Below are 18,530 nucleotides of genomic sequence, written 5' to 3'. Positions count from 1 at the left end.
ATTTCTTCATTCTCTTTATGTTCTTCTCTTCTTTTGGACTAAGCACTAGGAGGGAAAGCAAAACCAAAACAAATCCTAGGCACAAGTTGGTACCTTTGCCTACATTTTTTTTTTCTGTCTTAACTGAATCTCACTAAAAACACATTCTTTTTAGAGGAATTATAATGAACATTAATTTATGATTTGGATTCTATCAGGAAACAATGTCCAATATTTCTAACAATAGAAACTATTTTTATTTTCTTTGCTTAACTAATTTTCAGACTACCTATCATTCTCTTCATGTTTTGTTTTATCTACCTAGAATTCAATTTACACTTTCAAGATTAAGTTATGAAAAATACAAGAAAATGTGGGACCTACAAAGATTTAAAAAAAACTCATCACAAAATACCTCTTTTAAAATAAAGAAACTACATTTAAAAATCAGTTCATAAAAGGATGGCTTGGGTAAAGCTCTAATGATATAAATTAAAATGTTAAATCTCAAACTGCTCATTAACTCACCTTTGAAAGACTTCAGACCATCCAACAATCTATTTTGATAGATCTTCCCAGAAGCTACAATGCAAATCACACTCTATGTCAGACAAAGCATTCTATAGATGCTCAGAAACATAATACATATACTTCAGAATTTCAGGGAGAGTTTTCATTTACTGAGTAAATATGTTCTTATTCATCCTCGAATAACAACAAAAAAATGAGACGGGATACAATAGTGACAGTTATGCCATTCTAAACCCCTGACAGAACAGTTGACAGTCTCTCTATGCTGGTTTCTTTATCCTTTGATTTCTCTTGTCCAATTCTTCTAAAATTCTCTCCCCTAATCACATTCCTTCATTTTTTTTTCTAATAGTTTTGTCATTGGTTAGAGGGCATGACATGACAGCATTTATTTTGCCCCTGGTGGCCTGGGTTATATAGAGAGATAGAGATATATAGATTGATAGATATAACTTAAAATCTGCCTTTTCTAATTACTTTAACTATATATATATTTTAAATGCTAGAAGAGAAATTTAAAAAAAATTAAGTTTATATATTTAGAGAGAGAGAGAGAGTGAGTGGGAGATGGGCGGAGAGAGCTAGGGAGAAAGAGAGAAAGAATCTCAAGCAGGCTCCATGCTGCCAGCACAGAGCCTGGCACAGGGCTCAGTCTCACGAACTGTGAGATCATGACCTGAGCCAAAATCGAGAGTTGGACGTTCAACCGACTGAGCCACCCAGGCGCCCCTAAAGAGAACTTTGAAAACTTCTCCCATGGTACCATAAAGCTAAGTATTCTAGAAGGCTACTAAAGTATCTTTATGGCTCACCATCAACTGGAAGCTTCTTTTTTTTTTTTTTTTAATTTTTTTTTTTCAACTTTTTAAATTTATTTTTGGGACAGAGAGAGACAGAGCATGAACGGGGGAGGGGCAGAGAGAGAGGGAGGCACAGAATCGGAAACAGGCTCCAGGCTCTGAGCCATCAGCCCAGAGCCCGACGCGGGGCTCGAACTCACGGAGCGCGAGATCGTGACCTGGCTGAAGAGGGACGCTTAACCGACTGCGCCACCCAGGCGCCCCAACTGGAAGCTTCTTTAGCAGCCTCTTTTGTTCTTTATCTGTTAGCTCAATACCCATGTTCCTCACAAAATCTGACAGATGTTGCACATTAATATTTTTTCCTTTGAAAATATGAAACATGATCATTCAAGAATTTTATAGAATAATTATTTCAAGTAATAATTTAATAGTGTTAAGCATGTTTCTTCCTAACTTGAGGAAGTTCAAAGATATAATAAGATATATACATCCATACAGAATTGAGAAGGGTCATATATCAAATTTGCTTAAAAATACTGAAAAGTATGATTTCTTAATCTGACAAGAAGTCAAAGTAGAAGAGAATAGATTTTACCTAAATAACTGATTAATGAAATATCAACATTAATTCATTTATCCATCTTACCAGAGAATACTATATATTTTAATTTTTTTTCTGAAATATGTTATTTGCTCTTGATACTGACAATAAATAAGCTTTTTTAATGAATATAATCTATTGTCAAATTGGCTTACAGACAACACTCAGTGCTCATCCCAACAAGTGCCCTCCTCAATGCCCATCACCCATTTTCCCCTCTCCCCCACCCCCCCATCCACCCTTAGTTTGCTCTCTGTATTTAAGAGTCTCTTGTGGTTTGCCTCCCTCTCTCTCTGTTTGTAACTATTTTCTTCCCTTCCCTCCCCCCATCATCTTCTGTTCAGTTTCTCAAGATCCACATATGAGTGAAAACATATGATACCTGTCCTCCTCTGACTTATTTCACTCAGCATAATTCTTTCCAGTTCCAAGAATGGAAAAAAAAAAAAAAAAGCTTTATTTTGCTGTTGCTTTATATACTCTGATTTGGGAATCTATTAATAATGTTGAAGTGAGTATTATTAGTATAAAAACTCCAGAAAGTTCAGAAATTATTAGTAAGTTATAGGCTTTTAATTACTATATATAAAGGTAAACTGTGGGACATTAGGAGCAAATGTTTCATTAGAAAAGGTTGAAAGCTACAATTTACAAATCAGCAATAGAATGGTAAAAAATATTATTTAAAACTATACTACTACATAAAGTCTGCAGATCTTGGTTTTATATAACTTCCCACTGACCTGTAAAAGCTTTTAATCCACTACACAACTTTTTCATTGTAGTTCTCCCATATACTGTAAGAAGAAATGCAAATAATAAAAAGAAACAGTGAAACACACAAATAATAGGAGAGGAAAATACTCCAGCAACACTTCCGTACTAATAATATTCTCTACTTTTACCCACTTCTTGAGAATGAGTGTAAAGAGGTTAAATATGAAAAATATAACATCAACAATACAACTATGACTTAATTCTTCTATAAAAAATCAAACCTACAATAGTCAAGGGATAAGATTCAAAAGCCACTTACTGTCCAGGGTCTACTTTTTAGCTCTAAGACTTTGAAGAACTTTCTTATTTCTATCAGGCCATAGCAATGGGTTTATGTTTGGTACATGCTATTCAAAAATGTTTAAACTTGGGTTTCAGCAGTGATTTTCTCAGGTAATGTGTTCTCATTCAATATTCCCTGATGTTTTAACAGACCCAGAAAGATTTTTTTCCTCCATTTGGATTACAAGATAAATTATTAGGCACTTTGAAGACAAATCCTTTATATTAGCAATTGGGGGGGGGGCAGTTATCACACTGATAGACTAACAGATTTTATTTCCAATTTAATATTTTTTTTTGAAAATTTTATTTGGGTAATTGTAGATGCATATGAAGTTAGTAGAAAAAAATAGAGATACCTTGTACGTTTTTGCCCAGCTTCCCTTAATGATAAGACTTACAAAGCCATAGAATAATACCAAAAACAGAATACTGGCATTGATACAATCCACCGATGTTATTTAGATTTCCTTAGTGTTACTTGTACTCATGTGTATGTCTCTGTATTATTAAATTCCAGACAATTTTACTACCTGTGTAGGTTCACGTATGCACTGCCACAGTCAAGATACTGAACAGTTCCAGTCCCACAAGGACCCTATTATAACCACATCCACCTCCTTCTGCCTCCACCAATCCCCTATCTCTAAATCCAGGCAAGCTCTAATCTGTCCTCCATTTCTAAAATTTTGTTATTTCAAAAATGATATGTAAAGATCTTACAGTATGTAAGCTCTGAGGTTGGCTTTTTTAGCTCTGGATAACTATCTGGAAATTTGTCCAAGATGTTGCATGAATCAGATAGTGTACTTTTACTGATGAATAACAGTATTCCATAATATGTATGTACCACAAGTTTGTTTAGCCATTTACCTGTTGAAGGAGACTTGGGCTGATTCCAGTTTTTGGCTCTTACGTTCATGTACAGATTTTGTGCGAACCTAAGTTTCAAAGGTGTAATTGCTACGGTAGCTCTATGCTTAGTTTTGTAAGAAACTGGTACTTTTTCTATAGTGATTGTATCACTACCTTCCCACTACCAAGTATGAGTGGTCCGGTTTCTCTAGCATCCTCATCAACATTTGGTGTTGTCATTATTTTTTATTTTAGCTATTCTGATAGGTATGCAGTGATATCTCACTGCAGTTTCAAATGGCACTTCCTTAATACCTAATGACGTCAAGCATCTCTTCATGTGTTTATCTGATACCTGTATATCCTCTTTGGTGCAATGTATTTTCATTCATATAGTTTCATGTATTTTCCCCATCTTCTTATTGGTTTGTATTTTATATTGCTGAGGTTTTCTCAAATAAAAAAAAAAAAAACCTTTTAATGTTTATTTATTTTTGAGAGAGAGAAAGAGCACGAGAGGGGGAGGGGCAGAGAGAGAGGAAGACACAGAATCTGAAGCAGGCTCCGGGCTCTGAGTGGTCAGCATAGAGCCCAAGACGAGGCTCAGCCAAAGTCAGACGCTCAACTGACTGAACCACCAGATGCCCCTATATTGCTGAGTTTTGCGTGTTCTTTAAATGCCATAGATGCTGCTGCTTTGTCAGATGTATCATTTGCAAATATTTTCTCCCAGACTGTAGGTTGTCTTCCACCATCTCCACACAGCTTTCCAGAGTGAAAGCTTTTAATTTTAATGAAGTACAATTTATCAATTTTTTCCTTTTGTGAATCATGCTTTTCGCATAATATGTTTCTAAATCAATTTATTCTTACTAGACAGCATAAGCATAAATTACATAACTCAAATGTTACCAATAAGAATCCAGTGAAAAATATATCTCCTTTATAAACATCTCCATTGTCAGAATTCTCTTCCTTCTAAGGAACAAACATTGACATTTTTTGTGTATCTTTTTTAGAGATATTCTATGCATATATTTGTATATAAGAATAGAGCTGACTGGTTCTTTTGATGACTCCATATATTAAATTGACTAGATGTTCTGTAATTATGGAATCAGTTTTAAAATGCATCAAAGTGGGTATAAATTGTTTTTCCTTGCATTTTCAGATACATTGTTTTAAGAGAATATATCTTGTTTGTCCAAATATTCTCTTCCCCTCTGTATCAAGTCTGTCTTATGGGAGGATTATACTTCTGTTCCCAATGATATCATGCAATTTGCTTTGTCAAATGAAATATTTGAGTCTCTTCTGAGTAGAAACTTTAAGAACTATCACATGGCTCCATCATCTCTCTTTTTCCTGTTACAAAAGTGACACTGTCCAGACAGGGACTGTTCTTGCATCCTATGTCCTATAGTAGAGAACAGATGGACAGCCAACCTATGGGCAGTGTCTAATATTAAGTGTCATGCAAAAAAACTCTGTTGCCACTGAGATTTGGGGGTTGTTTGTTGCTACTGCAGCATAGCTAGCTGATAATAGGAACTGGAACCACAGGGCGCCTGGGTGGCTCAGTCGGTTGAGCGTCTGACTCTTGGTTTCAGCTCAGGTCATGATCTCACAGTTCATGAGTTCGAGCACAGTGTTGGGCTCTGCACTGACACTGAGGAGCCTCCTTGGGTTTCTCTGTCTCTCTCTCTCTCCCTCTTACTCTGCCCCTCCCCTGCTTAGGCCATCTCTGTCTCTCTCAAAATAAAGAAACTTAAAAAAAAAGGAACTGGAACCACAAGTGTGTTGCTGTCTTAGCAACAACAAAAGTAGTAGCAAAAACACCAAAACTATGTGGCATTGGCTCTGGTGCTGGAAGTGTTTGGTGAAGAAATTGTTACTGGAGGCTGGAATGAACTCATGCCTTGCAATGGTGTTGGGGAGTTTATCAATTTCAACAACTTAGAAGGCAGATAATGTACTGAATATGCTTGTACTTTAAAAGAAGAAGCTGGGTGGGGCGCCTGAGTAACTCAGTCATGTAAGCCCCCAATTCTTGGTTTTGGCTCAGGTCATGATCTCACAGTTTGTGGGTTCGAGCCCCACATCGGGCTCCATGCGGAAGCCTGCTTGGGATTCTCTCTTTCTCTCCCCCTCTCTGCATCCCTCCTCCACTCCCTCTCTCTCTTTCTCTCAAAAATAAATAAATAAACTTTAAAAAAAAAGAAGAAGAAGAAGCTAGGAAATACAGTGTTACTAGAGTATCTGGTTGATATTGGCAGCAACGGACAAGTTACTACAAAAAGAAATGAACCCAGAAAACAACTGGCTGGCTAGCAAGCAAGGATAAAGGAGAACAGAGAGAATCCAGAGATTCTGGGTGCGACATGGCACAAAAAATGAACTAGTTCTCATCTTCTACAAATAGAAGATAACACCTGGAATTTCTTTTAGTGACCAAGGGCATTCAAAACTAAGGCTTCTGGCAAAGACAATATGAAGAGTGTGATCATCATTCCTTTTGTTGAAACCTCTGATTTGATTAACATGGCGCCTAGTAAATCCTCCAAATTTGAAAAAATAATTCAGGAACAAGCATCTTAGGTTGTGCTTCTCCCCAGGGAAGTCTGATAAAACTCAAGGGATCTACAATTAAATCTAATGAGAAGCACATCTCAAAAAGAATTGTAGATGTAACTATTGGCACATTAAGCAAGTCGTCATCAATCAGATAAAAAGTCAACCCTATTTTAGTATAAAACTTAAACTAAAAGGTACTCTGTTCATGACTTAAAGTGGGGTTCCTGCCCTCTACAAATAGGAAGTACACTAAGAAAGTTGCCGCAGCCCCCAAGAAGGGGTTATTCTTCAATGCCTTCTTCAGATGTGAGAAGAAGAAGAATGGAAAAAGGTAGAATTTCTTCAATCCCATAACCAAGATCCATAAAGAACAATGAGCTGGGAATCTAATCATCATGGTAAGATTTTTCCCAAAGAACTTAAAAATATTTTCAATGCTCACCATCAGTGGGCAGGTTGCATTTGAGATCCTTAATTTCATCTTCTGTGAGTTTCCATCCCATGGTTTTCAAAACTGAATCAAGTTTATTGGCATTAACAATCCCTCCTTAGAAAAGCAAAATGGTCAAGAAATAGCCAAAGGAAAGAAAAATACAGTTTATATATTTAAATAACCTATGGGCCCACATGGCTGTAGTGTAGGTGGAAATATAAAGGGTGTCCCCTGTCAGAAATATTTTTCTTTTGCAAGCAAGGGATCTTTTTCTAAAATTTTTGTTTGGGGATTTTAGTTCTTAGAAATTTCCATCTGCAGAAAAAAAAAACAAAACTGAAATCTTGAGCTAATTGTCCAGAATGCATTTTATTATAGTCAATTAGCATGCTGCATAGTTTTTGGATTTAAATAACTTAAATAGGCTCATATATAGCATGACAGTTGACTTGTTTTAGCAAATACATCAAATTGTTGACATATACTAATGTTATTTTCAGCAGGAACATCAAGTGTCTATAGTACAAAGCGGGTCAATAATAGATAATAATAGATAATAGCTCTTTAAAAAGAACCTCTTTCTTTAGTGGGATCATGGGGACAGGTTTACAAAGCATAAGCTTTAAAAGGGCCTGCATTACTATTTAATAATTCATAGTAATGAAAAACATTATTTTATCTTCTCACTAATAAGTGGGCTCATTTGTGTTTATTTTATTGATTGTCTCAACGCCTAACCAAATTCCCCAAATATTTTCCCTTTAATTTTACTGTTCTGACACAGACTTTATTTTCTCTTATGTAAAATATTATTTAAATTTCTATATGGAGATAATTTGCTCACAGGTCTATATCAGAAGCTAGGAATGATATCAGTATTTAAGGAGGTTAGTGAAGTTCACAATTGGATATCTAGGAGATAGTATAATGTGTCTCTTAGAATCATCTGGCTTTGTATTATGCTGCTCACTTACCATTAAGAGACTTCAAACCATCCAGTAACCTATTCTTGTAGACTTTTCCTTTAGCTACGTGGAAACATAAATCAGGTCATACATAAGTAAGTGACGTGGAGATTCACCAAGGCAGCAAGTCATTATTTAATGTAAGGAGGATTTGTAATTTTTTCTAGAAAATTTCCAATTTACTTTCAAATTTTTAAAAATGAAATAGCCACCAATGTATCCACTCTATTCAATTATTGACACTGAAGCATGTTACTCTTGTAATCTTAGTACTTTTTTTAAATTCCTTTTCAGCTCTCTAATGTCCTTTTCTGTTCTCTCACCTAGTTAGCACCCAGTATAACTTTTACAATTCTCCATCTATAGAACCACAACTACAAAAGGTACTTCTTAGCCCTGATGGCAGGTTGTGAATAAAGCAGCAACTGATTTCCAACTAAAAATTAATGGAATTCCTTCTTAAAAATCTTCTCTTGAAATGTTTTTATTGTAAAGAATTTTAAATATATACAAAAGTAGAATGGAAACAATGAATCCCCATATACACTCAGCTTACAGTTACTGATGTTCTACCATTAGATAGCATCCTCTTAAGGTGAAAACGTACCATTCATTTTTTAAAAAAATTATTTGCATACGTAAGTGTATAAATTGAACCATATCACAATGGCTGTACTTTTTCGGTCTTTGTTTTGTTTAAGTGCCTTTTTCTACTTCTTCCTTCTCAGTCTATGGTGCAGCCACAAGTCCCTAGATGATTCATGTTAACAACCTAGAATATACCTACATATTATCTATCAGTATGTGAAGATACATAATTACATGAGTGAAATCATTCATACTAAGTAGTTTTTGAAAGCATCTTTTCTATGCTATCAGAAAGTATACAGAAGTTCTCATAAACAAAATAAGAAATGTGTGCTTCCTTCAAGACCATATTAATATTTTAAATGCTTACCATTAACTGGCAGGTTTTTTACGAGCTCTACACATTCCTTATCTGTGACAGTTACTCCCATGTTTTCCAGAACACCTCCTACATCACTGACATCAACCTATCCCCCTTCAACATAACAAAATGGTCACAGATTAGTAGAGAGAAGGGCCTAACCACAGCCCCCCCCAAACCTGTTGACCCTTTACAGCTTCAGCTACAATAGCTGAATGAGCAAACACACACAATATGTTAACTGTTCGCCACTGTCATTAATTGGGGGTAGAAATAGAATTTCTCTCTTACGCTTAGTAAAGTAATAGACATACTGATGCAGTTTATATAATACAAATTAGGACACTGTAGGCATAAGATCCATTTATTTTGTAAGGATATTATCTCTCCCCTAATCTCTTAATGATAACAGAATTTTATCTCTGTGAAAGTTTGCTGTATCATTAGCTATGCTAATTCAAATTTAGGCTTTCAAAATCAAGAATAGTGACTATTCTTGGCAAATATTCCAGAAACTAAGAAATTTGCTACTATAAATTCACACAGAAAAATTAGTGCTAAAATGCAAATGTTCTAATGTGTAATTCTGGGCAACTGTATGCAGATATTCATCAATATAGAAGAAAAATGGGTAGAATAGAATACAAAAGGGAATGTAAAAATGATGGTTCTACATAAAAATATAAATTAGCTAAAGAATAAAGACATTAGATTTGTAGAAACTTCTAATTAACCTGTAATAGTTTCCACTGCTTCCATCAATTTTTTGAGCTCAGTCTTCCCATTAGCTGTAAGAAATACCATAATTTGGCAATATTATAAAAAGATAAAGGAGCTAAATTAAGAAATAGAGATTCTCCCCACAATTTAATCTCACCAGCCAAAAACTTCTATGCAATGGATTGCAAAGAATTCATTCTATGGTAGATAGAGGGTTAACCCAAGAAAGCTTTCTCTGTCTTATGCTTGCAGGAATGTTACAGTAGGCTAAGTATGTTGTTGTTTGGTCTCTGATAGCCCTTCTGATGCAAACGCAAGGTTCTTCCCATGATTGATGTTGAAAACATTCTTCATGTTCTATCTTTTACTAATACTTTTCTTTAGTTATTTCAACTATTAACTTGGAATGGCTGGTTATGTGTTCTCAATCTTTTGTTACCAGCACATGCATAAAGTTTGGGTAAACGTTTCTACCTTTCTATGTTTGGGAAAAAAGAAATCATTAGCTAAAGCTAGAGAGTTATAGCAATATGGCATTGTTCCAATATCAGGAAGGATTGATCAACCCCCTAAGACCAGCTACTTTATTTACTGGGCCAAGTACAAAATGAAAACGTGGGACCCCTTGTTCAAAAATCAGGAAAAAAAACTTTGCTTTTTTTTTCTTCCACAGTCTTGTTCCCAAACTGTCATCGTGGTGTTTTTGTTTTAGTTTTTGTTTATAAGTCAGCTGGTAAATGTTGCACTGTCACAGGCATGGCATCTTCTAGGGTTGAGTGCAGAACCTCACAGGCACCCTGGGTGGTCCCATTACTCAGCATGCACGAGGCTCACTAGCAGCAGACTTCCTTCCTTCCTCCTGCCGCCAGAACCACACATCTGAAAATTGAGTCACGTGTCTCACTTTCCTATGCACTGGTTGCCTCAACTCACTATGGACAGGCGACTCCCAAGAGTAATGCAGCCTTGACGTGGGGACACACTAGATACCTGGAAGGGGATGAGGAACAGGCTTGACCCTGCCAGCCCAGAGTGGGGACTGCTGCTGCCATGCTTCAGGTACAGGTTGCCAATGCCAGCCCTCCCTGCAACCATGCCCAGGTCCCTGCTGGGGTCAGGGGATGCAGATGTTGCCAGGCATGGTGGTGAAGGGGAGGTTGGCCATACCAGAGGCTGTGGAGTGGTTGATCCAGAATACATCCTGGGGACTAAATGGCAGGGGCAGTCACATGCCTGAGCCAGGGTGCCAAGCCCTAGCCATGCTCTAGTTTCCCATCAGACTTCAATTAGGAAACACAAATTCAAAGATAAAATTGTGAAGACTCTCTTGTGGCACTTGGGCAGCTCAGTCGGTTAAGCGTCCAACTTCAGCTCAGGTCACGATCTCACGATCCGTGGGTTCGAGCCCCGCATCGGGCTCTGTGCTGACAGCTCGGAGCCTGGAGCCTACTTCAGATTCTGGGTCTCCCTCTCTCTCTGCCCCTCCCCTGCTCACGCTCTGTCTCTCTCAGTCTCCAAAATAAATAAACATCAAAAAATTTAAAAGCAAATTATGAAGACCCTCTTGATGGCCAAATCAGAGCACTAAACCCCAAGCATGGCTCTCTTGAGATCACGGCTCTGTCCAACTAACCTCACTGGTTGCACACCACCATTCCCCAAAGCAAAATAAAGGAAGGCCTACAATTCCACAAATCTATAAACCAAAAGCCTCAAGAGGATAGCTGACTGCATAAACCATAACCCCTGTTCCTTAGGTCTTTCTAACATTTCTGAGTGATGTTTTAAAACATAACGAGAAGGTAAGTGATTCGACTTGAAGAACGTGAAGCTGGAATGGGCAGGTGACAGAGAAGCCAAGCATGTGCAAGAGAAGCAAAGAAGCCTAAGACTACACCTTTTTTCTGTTAATGAGCCAGTTTCCCCATTGCGGAACTTAAGGCTTGTCTAAGTTGTGGTTGGTTACAGGCTCCTTTAGGCATTAACAGTCCTCAGCTGGGGACAAAACAAAACTATCTGCTGCAATCTGGTGTTGGGCTTGTTACCTGGAAATATATACTGTTAACCTCAATGAAGATGACTAGGAAACAGTTTTCCTTTATGGATTTATTTTGATTTGATTTCGTTTTATCTTCTTCAGTTCTAGTCTCACGGAGCCTTTTTAGGGAAGGCCTCCTGGGCTTCAAATCACATGGTGCATGTATATTTGAGGCAACTGTCAATGAATACAAAACAAAACACAAAAAGCAGCTAACTACCTACCAATACTCTGATTTCCTCTCAGAGCATAGAATCATAAATGGAAGTGGATGCCCAGACAGATACTACATCTCTACCGCCCCACCTCCGCCTCACATTTATTTAGGCGCAGCCACGTGACCAGTTCTCCACAAAGGAATGGCTGCGGAAATAACGCGTGCACTCTCTCTCCTTCATGCTCTCCTTTCCATTCCATCATTAGATAGAAACGATGACAAGGCCTTAAAAAGGAATCCAAGAGGCAAGGAACCCGGATCCCTGTATCGCTGAATGGAGAAGAGCCACTGTCCATTACCCAAAGACACTCTCGCCTTGGACTTTCACGGGGGAAAGAATTTAACTGCTGCTGCATTTACCCGGGACATAATTTTAGGTTTGTTTTTAAATAAAAATGTAGTTTCCCCTAAATAATACATGATCTGTTCTTAAATGAAGACTGTTCATCCCTATCTTTGCAAATGCTTCTAATTTCTTTTGGTATACCAAATATCACTAGTTAATATACATTCTCTTACACAAGCTCATAAATGTAAACTCCTAAGGCTCATTATTATCTACAATGCTTACCACTAAGTGGCAGATTTTCTGCCAGAGCTTCACGTTCCTTTTCTGTGAGTTCAATTCCCAGATTTTCCAGAACATTGTCTAGGTTAGTGGCTTTAACCATTCCTCCTTAAGAAACAAACAGGAAGTGGGGCGCCTGGGTGGCGCAGTCGGTTAAGCGTCCGACTTCAGCCAGGTCACGATCTCGCGGTCCGTGAGTTCGAGCCCCGCGTCAGGCTCTGGGCTGATGGCTCAGAGCCTGGAGCCTCTTTCCGATTCTGTGTCTCCCTCTCTCTCTACCCCTCCCCCGTTCATGCTCTGTCTCTCTCTGTCCCAAAAATAAATAAACGTTGAAAAAAAAAAAAAAAAAGAAAGAAACAAACAGGAAGTAATCATGAAAAAAAATATTACGTGATTTCCAAAGATTATATATAATTTTTTTTCTCACATGCATTTTAGTATGATAAAAAAACAAAGAAAAAGGTACAATTTATTTGTATTAGTGAACAGGCATATAAGGTTGACTCAGTAAATCACCGAAAATGATGTCAAGAACAACTTAGATAAAATGTTCTGAGGTTGGGGGTGCCTGGCTGGCTTAGTCAGTAGAATGTGTGACTCTTGATCTTGGTGTCGTGAGTTCAGGCCCCACATTGGGCATTTAGCCTACTTAAAAAATATTCTGAGGTTGAAGCATTACTGGGTGACAGGCTGTGATTATGTGTTTAAAGTTACTATTTGTAGTATTAAGTAATACTCATCTGTTAAAAGAGGGGCCAAAAGAATACCAATGATAGGACTGTCCCCATGGGGAATACAGAGAGAGTACTGTGCAGGTCTGTCCCCAAAACAAAGCCAAGGGATCAGCTGAGAGGGATAGTTCAAGATTCAGATCATCAATGTTCTGCTATTGCAATATACAAAAAGTGTATGAAAGATGAAAAGACTATAAAAATGGATTCAATGCTCTCAAAGAGAAAACTGTCATGAACAACACATTCACCACAAAATTCTCCAAGAATGTTGCTGACTGGAATTATTCCAAGTATCTGGGATGTCAGGAGGCCACCTGCCACCTGCAAGAGGCTTCTCTCATTAAATAGCAGCAAACCTTCTACCCTTTTCCTCTTTCCCTTCCTACTTCCCCTTCTGGTCTCTTTTTCTAAGGACCTACAGGAAGAGGAAGTAAAAAAGCATTTTGGCCACAATACCATGCTTCTTTTCCACATTTGCTGTTGCTGCTATTGTGGTTAACTGGTCTTTAGGAAAGAATGTTTTATAGAAAATAACTTGAGGGGCGCCTGGGTGGCTCAGCTGGTTGGGCGTCCGACTTCGGCTCAGGTCATGATCTCACAGTTTGTGAGTTCGAGCCCCGCGTCGGGCTCTGTGCTCACAGCTCAGAGCCTGGAGCCTGCTTCCAGTTCTGTGTCTCCCTCTCTCTCTCTGCCCCATCCCCACTCATGCTCTGTCTCCTCTGCCTTAAAAATAAATAAAATAAATAAATAAATAAATAAAATAAAAAAGAAAATAACTTGATTTGTGCCATAAAATTATTAAAGGTCACTCCAAAATCCTTTGTATTGTTGGTGGGCAAATGCTCAGAAAAACTGCCTATGATATTCTGTATATTATGTGTTGTATAAATTAGATTTCAAATGATTCTTTGGGGGTGCTATTTAGAAATATTCTCCAAGAGTGAATGGATCCCTTGCAATACTATACCATGGGTGATTATGCAAAAATACTTAACATAATGAAATAAAAAAATCTAAATACAGGAATGTAGACATGACTCAAAACCTGGTGGTAAGATGTTTGTGTTGATATTTGTGTTGACATTTAGCAGACTTTTCTGCTAATCATGGTTCTTAAATACCTTTTACAGACTTCACACCATCCAACAATCTGTTCTTATACACCTTTCCAGCAGCTATTAAAAAAGAATAACCATAATTTATATCCAAAGGAAAAGAACATGGACACACAGTTTTTGGGCGATTGGGTAATTCTAGGAGCAATCTTTTTTACTCTTTCCCTAGGAAATCTGTTCTATCTCCTCATCAAATAAAAATTATTTTAGGAAAAAAATTGTGACAAAAATGTACCCAGTGTTCAGCAACCAAGAAGACTGCTGGGAAGACTATACTGTACAGGAAAAAAAAAATCACTACTTCTTTGTGTCCCCTCCCCCCTTTTTTTTTTAACCTGTGTCTCACTTCCCTCAGTTTCCTTCCTATCATGCAGGCCTCTCAGGGGCGTGACTGGGTAGTGTTATTACAACCTGCATCAACTCTGATGGCAATATGGTTATGGTTAAAGAGCTGGGTTCACAGATTGAATCTGTACATCAGCAAACTTAATTTGTTTTAAAAATTATTTTCAGTACTTTTTAGGAGAAACAAAGAGACAACAATTTAGAACTGCTGACAATGACCCCCCAAAACCAACGTCCCCGGAAAGGCTGTTCTGAGACTTATATGGCTCACCGTCGATAGGCACGGTCTGTCTCAGCCTCACTAGTTCCTTTTCAGGGAGCTCGATCCCCATGGCTCCCAGGACCTTTAGCAGATCGTTGGCATCAATCTTTTTTCCTTTCAAAAGACAGGAACATCAGTGCGTGACAATTTGGAATCTAATGATTCCAGATAATGAAAAAATGATCACCTTCAGCTCGGAGGTAGCGAGCGAGTAAAAGGAAACACATACAACTACACAGAATCACAGGGAGGCCACAAATAGAACACAGGTCCTTAATCTCCTAAAAGGCATACTCTCTTAGTGATGGATCTGTGTGCATCTAATGCAGCAGAGGGTAGATTTGCTTTTAAGATTGGCCAGCAAGTTAGAATGATGGAAATCATGGAAATTTATAATTTTGGCAGGGGAACTTAGAATTCTGGGGAGATCCTAAATTATGTGATTTTCCTCTTCATATATGCCTATCAAGGTATGGGATTATTTGAATATTAGTGAGGTAAGTGGTATTATTGCTTTATTAAAAACATTTGGGCCAGATTTCTTACCAAGACACAGAATTTTCATTGTATTTTTAAAATTTAAGTTGTACAAATAAATACAGCATAAGACTCTGAAAACAAGTATTCAATGAGACATAATATAAAGACATATAAACAGTTTGGGGAAGTTGAGGAGATATTTTAAAAATAGTACAATTTTATAGTAACTTGCCACTCACCAGAAAACATTTTCAATGCATCCATTAACTTTTTCACTTCAACCTTCCCATTATCTGTTAAGAGAGCCACGTAAATCAAATACAAATATAACACCGGCACTCATTAGCAATATGGAATTTAAAAAAGAAAGCAATATATGTATACTCTAATATTTTATCCTATATTCATCTTGAGCCAGAAGTTCTAAAATATTACTAGAGCTTTGATTCATTGAACTACAGAAAATTAAACCTCTGGTAGTTAAGGATGAGATATAAAATTAAGTCACCATTTCCCACAGAGTCGGCTTCATGACTCCTATACGTTGGGAAACTCTCCACTGTTTACATCAGGCACAAGGAACGGAATTTACAATTTTTGTGTGCTACATATTAATGTTTGTACCTGGCTCTCACAATTGATCTCCTTATGTAATAAGCTGATACTTAGTAGTTCCTGACTTTTTTTTTTTTTGACACAGAGTTTCTTACTCCTTTATTCCCTATGAGTAAATTAATGATCACTTCAGTGATTGGCTTGAGATCATTTTAAAAGTAGAGATTCTGTATATTTTTAAATCAATATTTAAAGACATTAACATGAAAGCATATTACAAAGATAGAAATTTGGGATTCTATAGGATCTCAGATTCATTTTTCCTTACTAGACCAAAAACAACTAAGACATTGCATTTGCACACATTATTATTTTTTGTCTAACTTGTAGATGACAAATATGTAAATAGAAGCTTCATGTCACTTTTGTTCTTTATTATCTTCTGGCTCTAAAAGTACAGAGCAGGCCAATGTTCGTTTTTAAACAATTTATTGAGATATAATTTGCATACCAAACAAACTCATCCATTTCAAGTATACAAGTGAACAGTTTTCGGATATAGACTGAATTCTGCAACTATCACTGCAATCTAATTTTGGAACATTTTCATATTCCGCAAAAGAAACCTCATTATAAAAAAAAGAAACCTCATACCATTAATTTGCAGTTCCCATCTACAGCCCCAACCGCAGTCCTAGGCAATCACTAATCTATCTGTGTCAGGGAAAGTGTCAGGACTAAGTGTCAGTATATTATATGAGGAAAAGATTTCTAAAAATCCAAATGGAAACATTAATATGTAGTACATACAGATCTGCTTATTCTGGACATTTCCTATAAATGGAATCATACAATACGTGCTCTTTTGTGACTGGCTTCTTTCACTTAGCATAATATTTTCATTGAACCACTGCATTTCAGCCCTCATTCAGCTTCAATTGTATTTCAGTGTTTCTAGTTCTAGCTTCAAGGGAGCTGCCTGAGAATGTGGCCTTTAGTTAGATCATGGAATTTGAAATAGGAGTGGGATATTATGTAGCTTCAGAAAAAGGCAAAATTCTGTATGTTATAGCCTGAGTGTTTGCAGACCGCTCTGAGAAAATGAATGAGTGCTATCATACGGCTTTGGAATGTGCCTCTCATGTTTAATCTCCCACATTTTCTCTTTTATTTTCCGATTTTTTCTGTATTCATCTCCTCTAGACCGTTTTTCATGCTATTTTCACCCCTAATTATTTATCTATTCCCTCACTTTTTGTAGTCCTAATCAAAGAACTATGTTTTTAGCATTCCTTTGGATCCAGAATTAAAAAGATTGATGAAATATGTTAATAAAATGACAAGAAAGAATATTACTTTATTTTCTTTCTGAGCTCATTTCTAAGTTTTTACAAATATCTTCTTACTGGCAAACAAACTTGTTCAGAGATGATTTTATAGAAGCTCACAACTCAAGTTATATTCAGTGATGCAAAAATTTATATGCTTACTCACCATCAACAGGTAGGTTCTTTATCAAATCGCTATTTTCCATTCCTGTGAGATTCATTCCCATGTTTTGCAAAGCAGTGTCTAGGTTAGCAACATCAACAATCCCTCCTTGGAAGAAAGAGAAGAATGTAAGCAACATTGAATAACCTTAGAATGTGACAATAGCTATGAATTCCTGTGTGTTATAGATATTGGTTTCACCTTAAAGAAAAAGGTCGAATGTATATTCAGTTGTATCTAAGAGTGTCAGTAATAAAGGCGGAATTAGAATTTCCTCCAATGAGTAATTGCGGGAATCCATTTATATAATTAGCTTTTAAAGACTGTGGCAGAACTTCAAGACGATTTACAGAAATACAGAAAACAAAATTCATATGCTTCTGCCAGTAGGAAAGTATTATTTTTGTTTGCTGAACAGTTTACATGGTTCTTTCCTCTGAATAAATTTTCCCAAAAATGTCTAATAATTTCTCTCATCTTGTGAGATTGAAATATACATATATAGTAGAATATGCATGACATACATTTACCATTTTAACCATTTTTCAGGATAGAGTTCAGTGGCATGGAATATACTCACCTTGTTTTAGAACCATCACCCACTATCCATCCCAGAACCTTTTACCTTCCCAAATTAAAAGTCCGTACTCCTCAAACAATACTCCTCATTCCTCCCTACACCCAGCCTCTGTCTCTATGAATCTGACTGCTCCAGGTTATCTTACATTAACAGAACCATACAGTATCTGTCTTTTTGTGATTGGCTTATTTCACTTAGCAAAATGTCTTCCATGTTCACCATGTTGTAGCCTGTGTCCCAATTTCTTTCCATTTTAAGGTTGATGAACACACAGACTGAGCCCATCTCTTGGCTCTTTGAATAGTGCTGGATATACAAATTTGGATACGCACTACAAAAGCCTGAATGTCTGTGTGCCCCCCTACCCCCTGCCATTCATATATTGAAAACCTAATTCTCAAATTGATGGTATTAAGAGATGGGTCCTTTGGGAGGTTATTAGGTCATGAGGGCAGAGCCCTTATGAATGAGATTAGTGTCTTTATAAAGGATAACCTGCAGAGATCCCTTGCCCCTTCCACCTTGGAATGATACAATGCGAAGTCACTGTACAAATACAACCCAAAGGAGGGCCCTTACCCACCATGCTGGCATCCTGATCTTGGGACTCCAGTCCCCAGAACTGTGAGAAATGAACTTCTGTTGTTTATAAGCCATCCAGTCCCTGGAAATTTAT

At 37.1% G+C, this 18,530-nt stretch overlaps 1 protein-coding gene across 1 annotated transcript in view; it reads right to left on the bottom strand.

The window, feature by feature from the left end:
* Nucleotides 1–18,530, bottom strand: part of LOC124513566 (uncharacterized) — a 158,950-nt gene that overhangs the window by 101,750 nt on the left and 38,670 nt on the right. Inside the window, exons 14-19 of the mRNA XM_047081691.1 lie at nt 17,278–17,382; nt 15,468–15,521; nt 14,758–14,862; nt 14,148–14,201; nt 12,296–12,400; nt 508–561 (exon numbers count right to left, since the gene is read on the bottom strand). Coding sequence (XP_046937647.1) covers nt 508–561; nt 12,296–12,400; nt 14,148–14,201; nt 14,758–14,862; nt 15,468–15,521; nt 17,278–17,382 — 477 coding nt within the window. The remainder of the gene's footprint in view (nt 1–507; nt 562–12,295; nt 12,401–14,147; nt 14,202–14,757; nt 14,863–15,467; nt 15,522–17,277; nt 17,383–18,530) is intronic.

The sequence above is a fragment of the Lynx rufus genome, unplaced genomic scaffold, assembly GCF_022079265.1.
Source record: "Lynx rufus isolate CCGP_SWC_20201006 ecotype Redwood Valley unplaced genomic scaffold, mLynRuf1.p SCAF_18, whole genome shotgun sequence".
NCBI lineage: Eukaryota > Metazoa > Chordata > Mammalia > Carnivora > Felidae > Lynx > Lynx rufus.
Note: the sequence above shows the minus strand (reverse complement) of the source record. Positions and strands in the feature narration are given on the sequence as shown.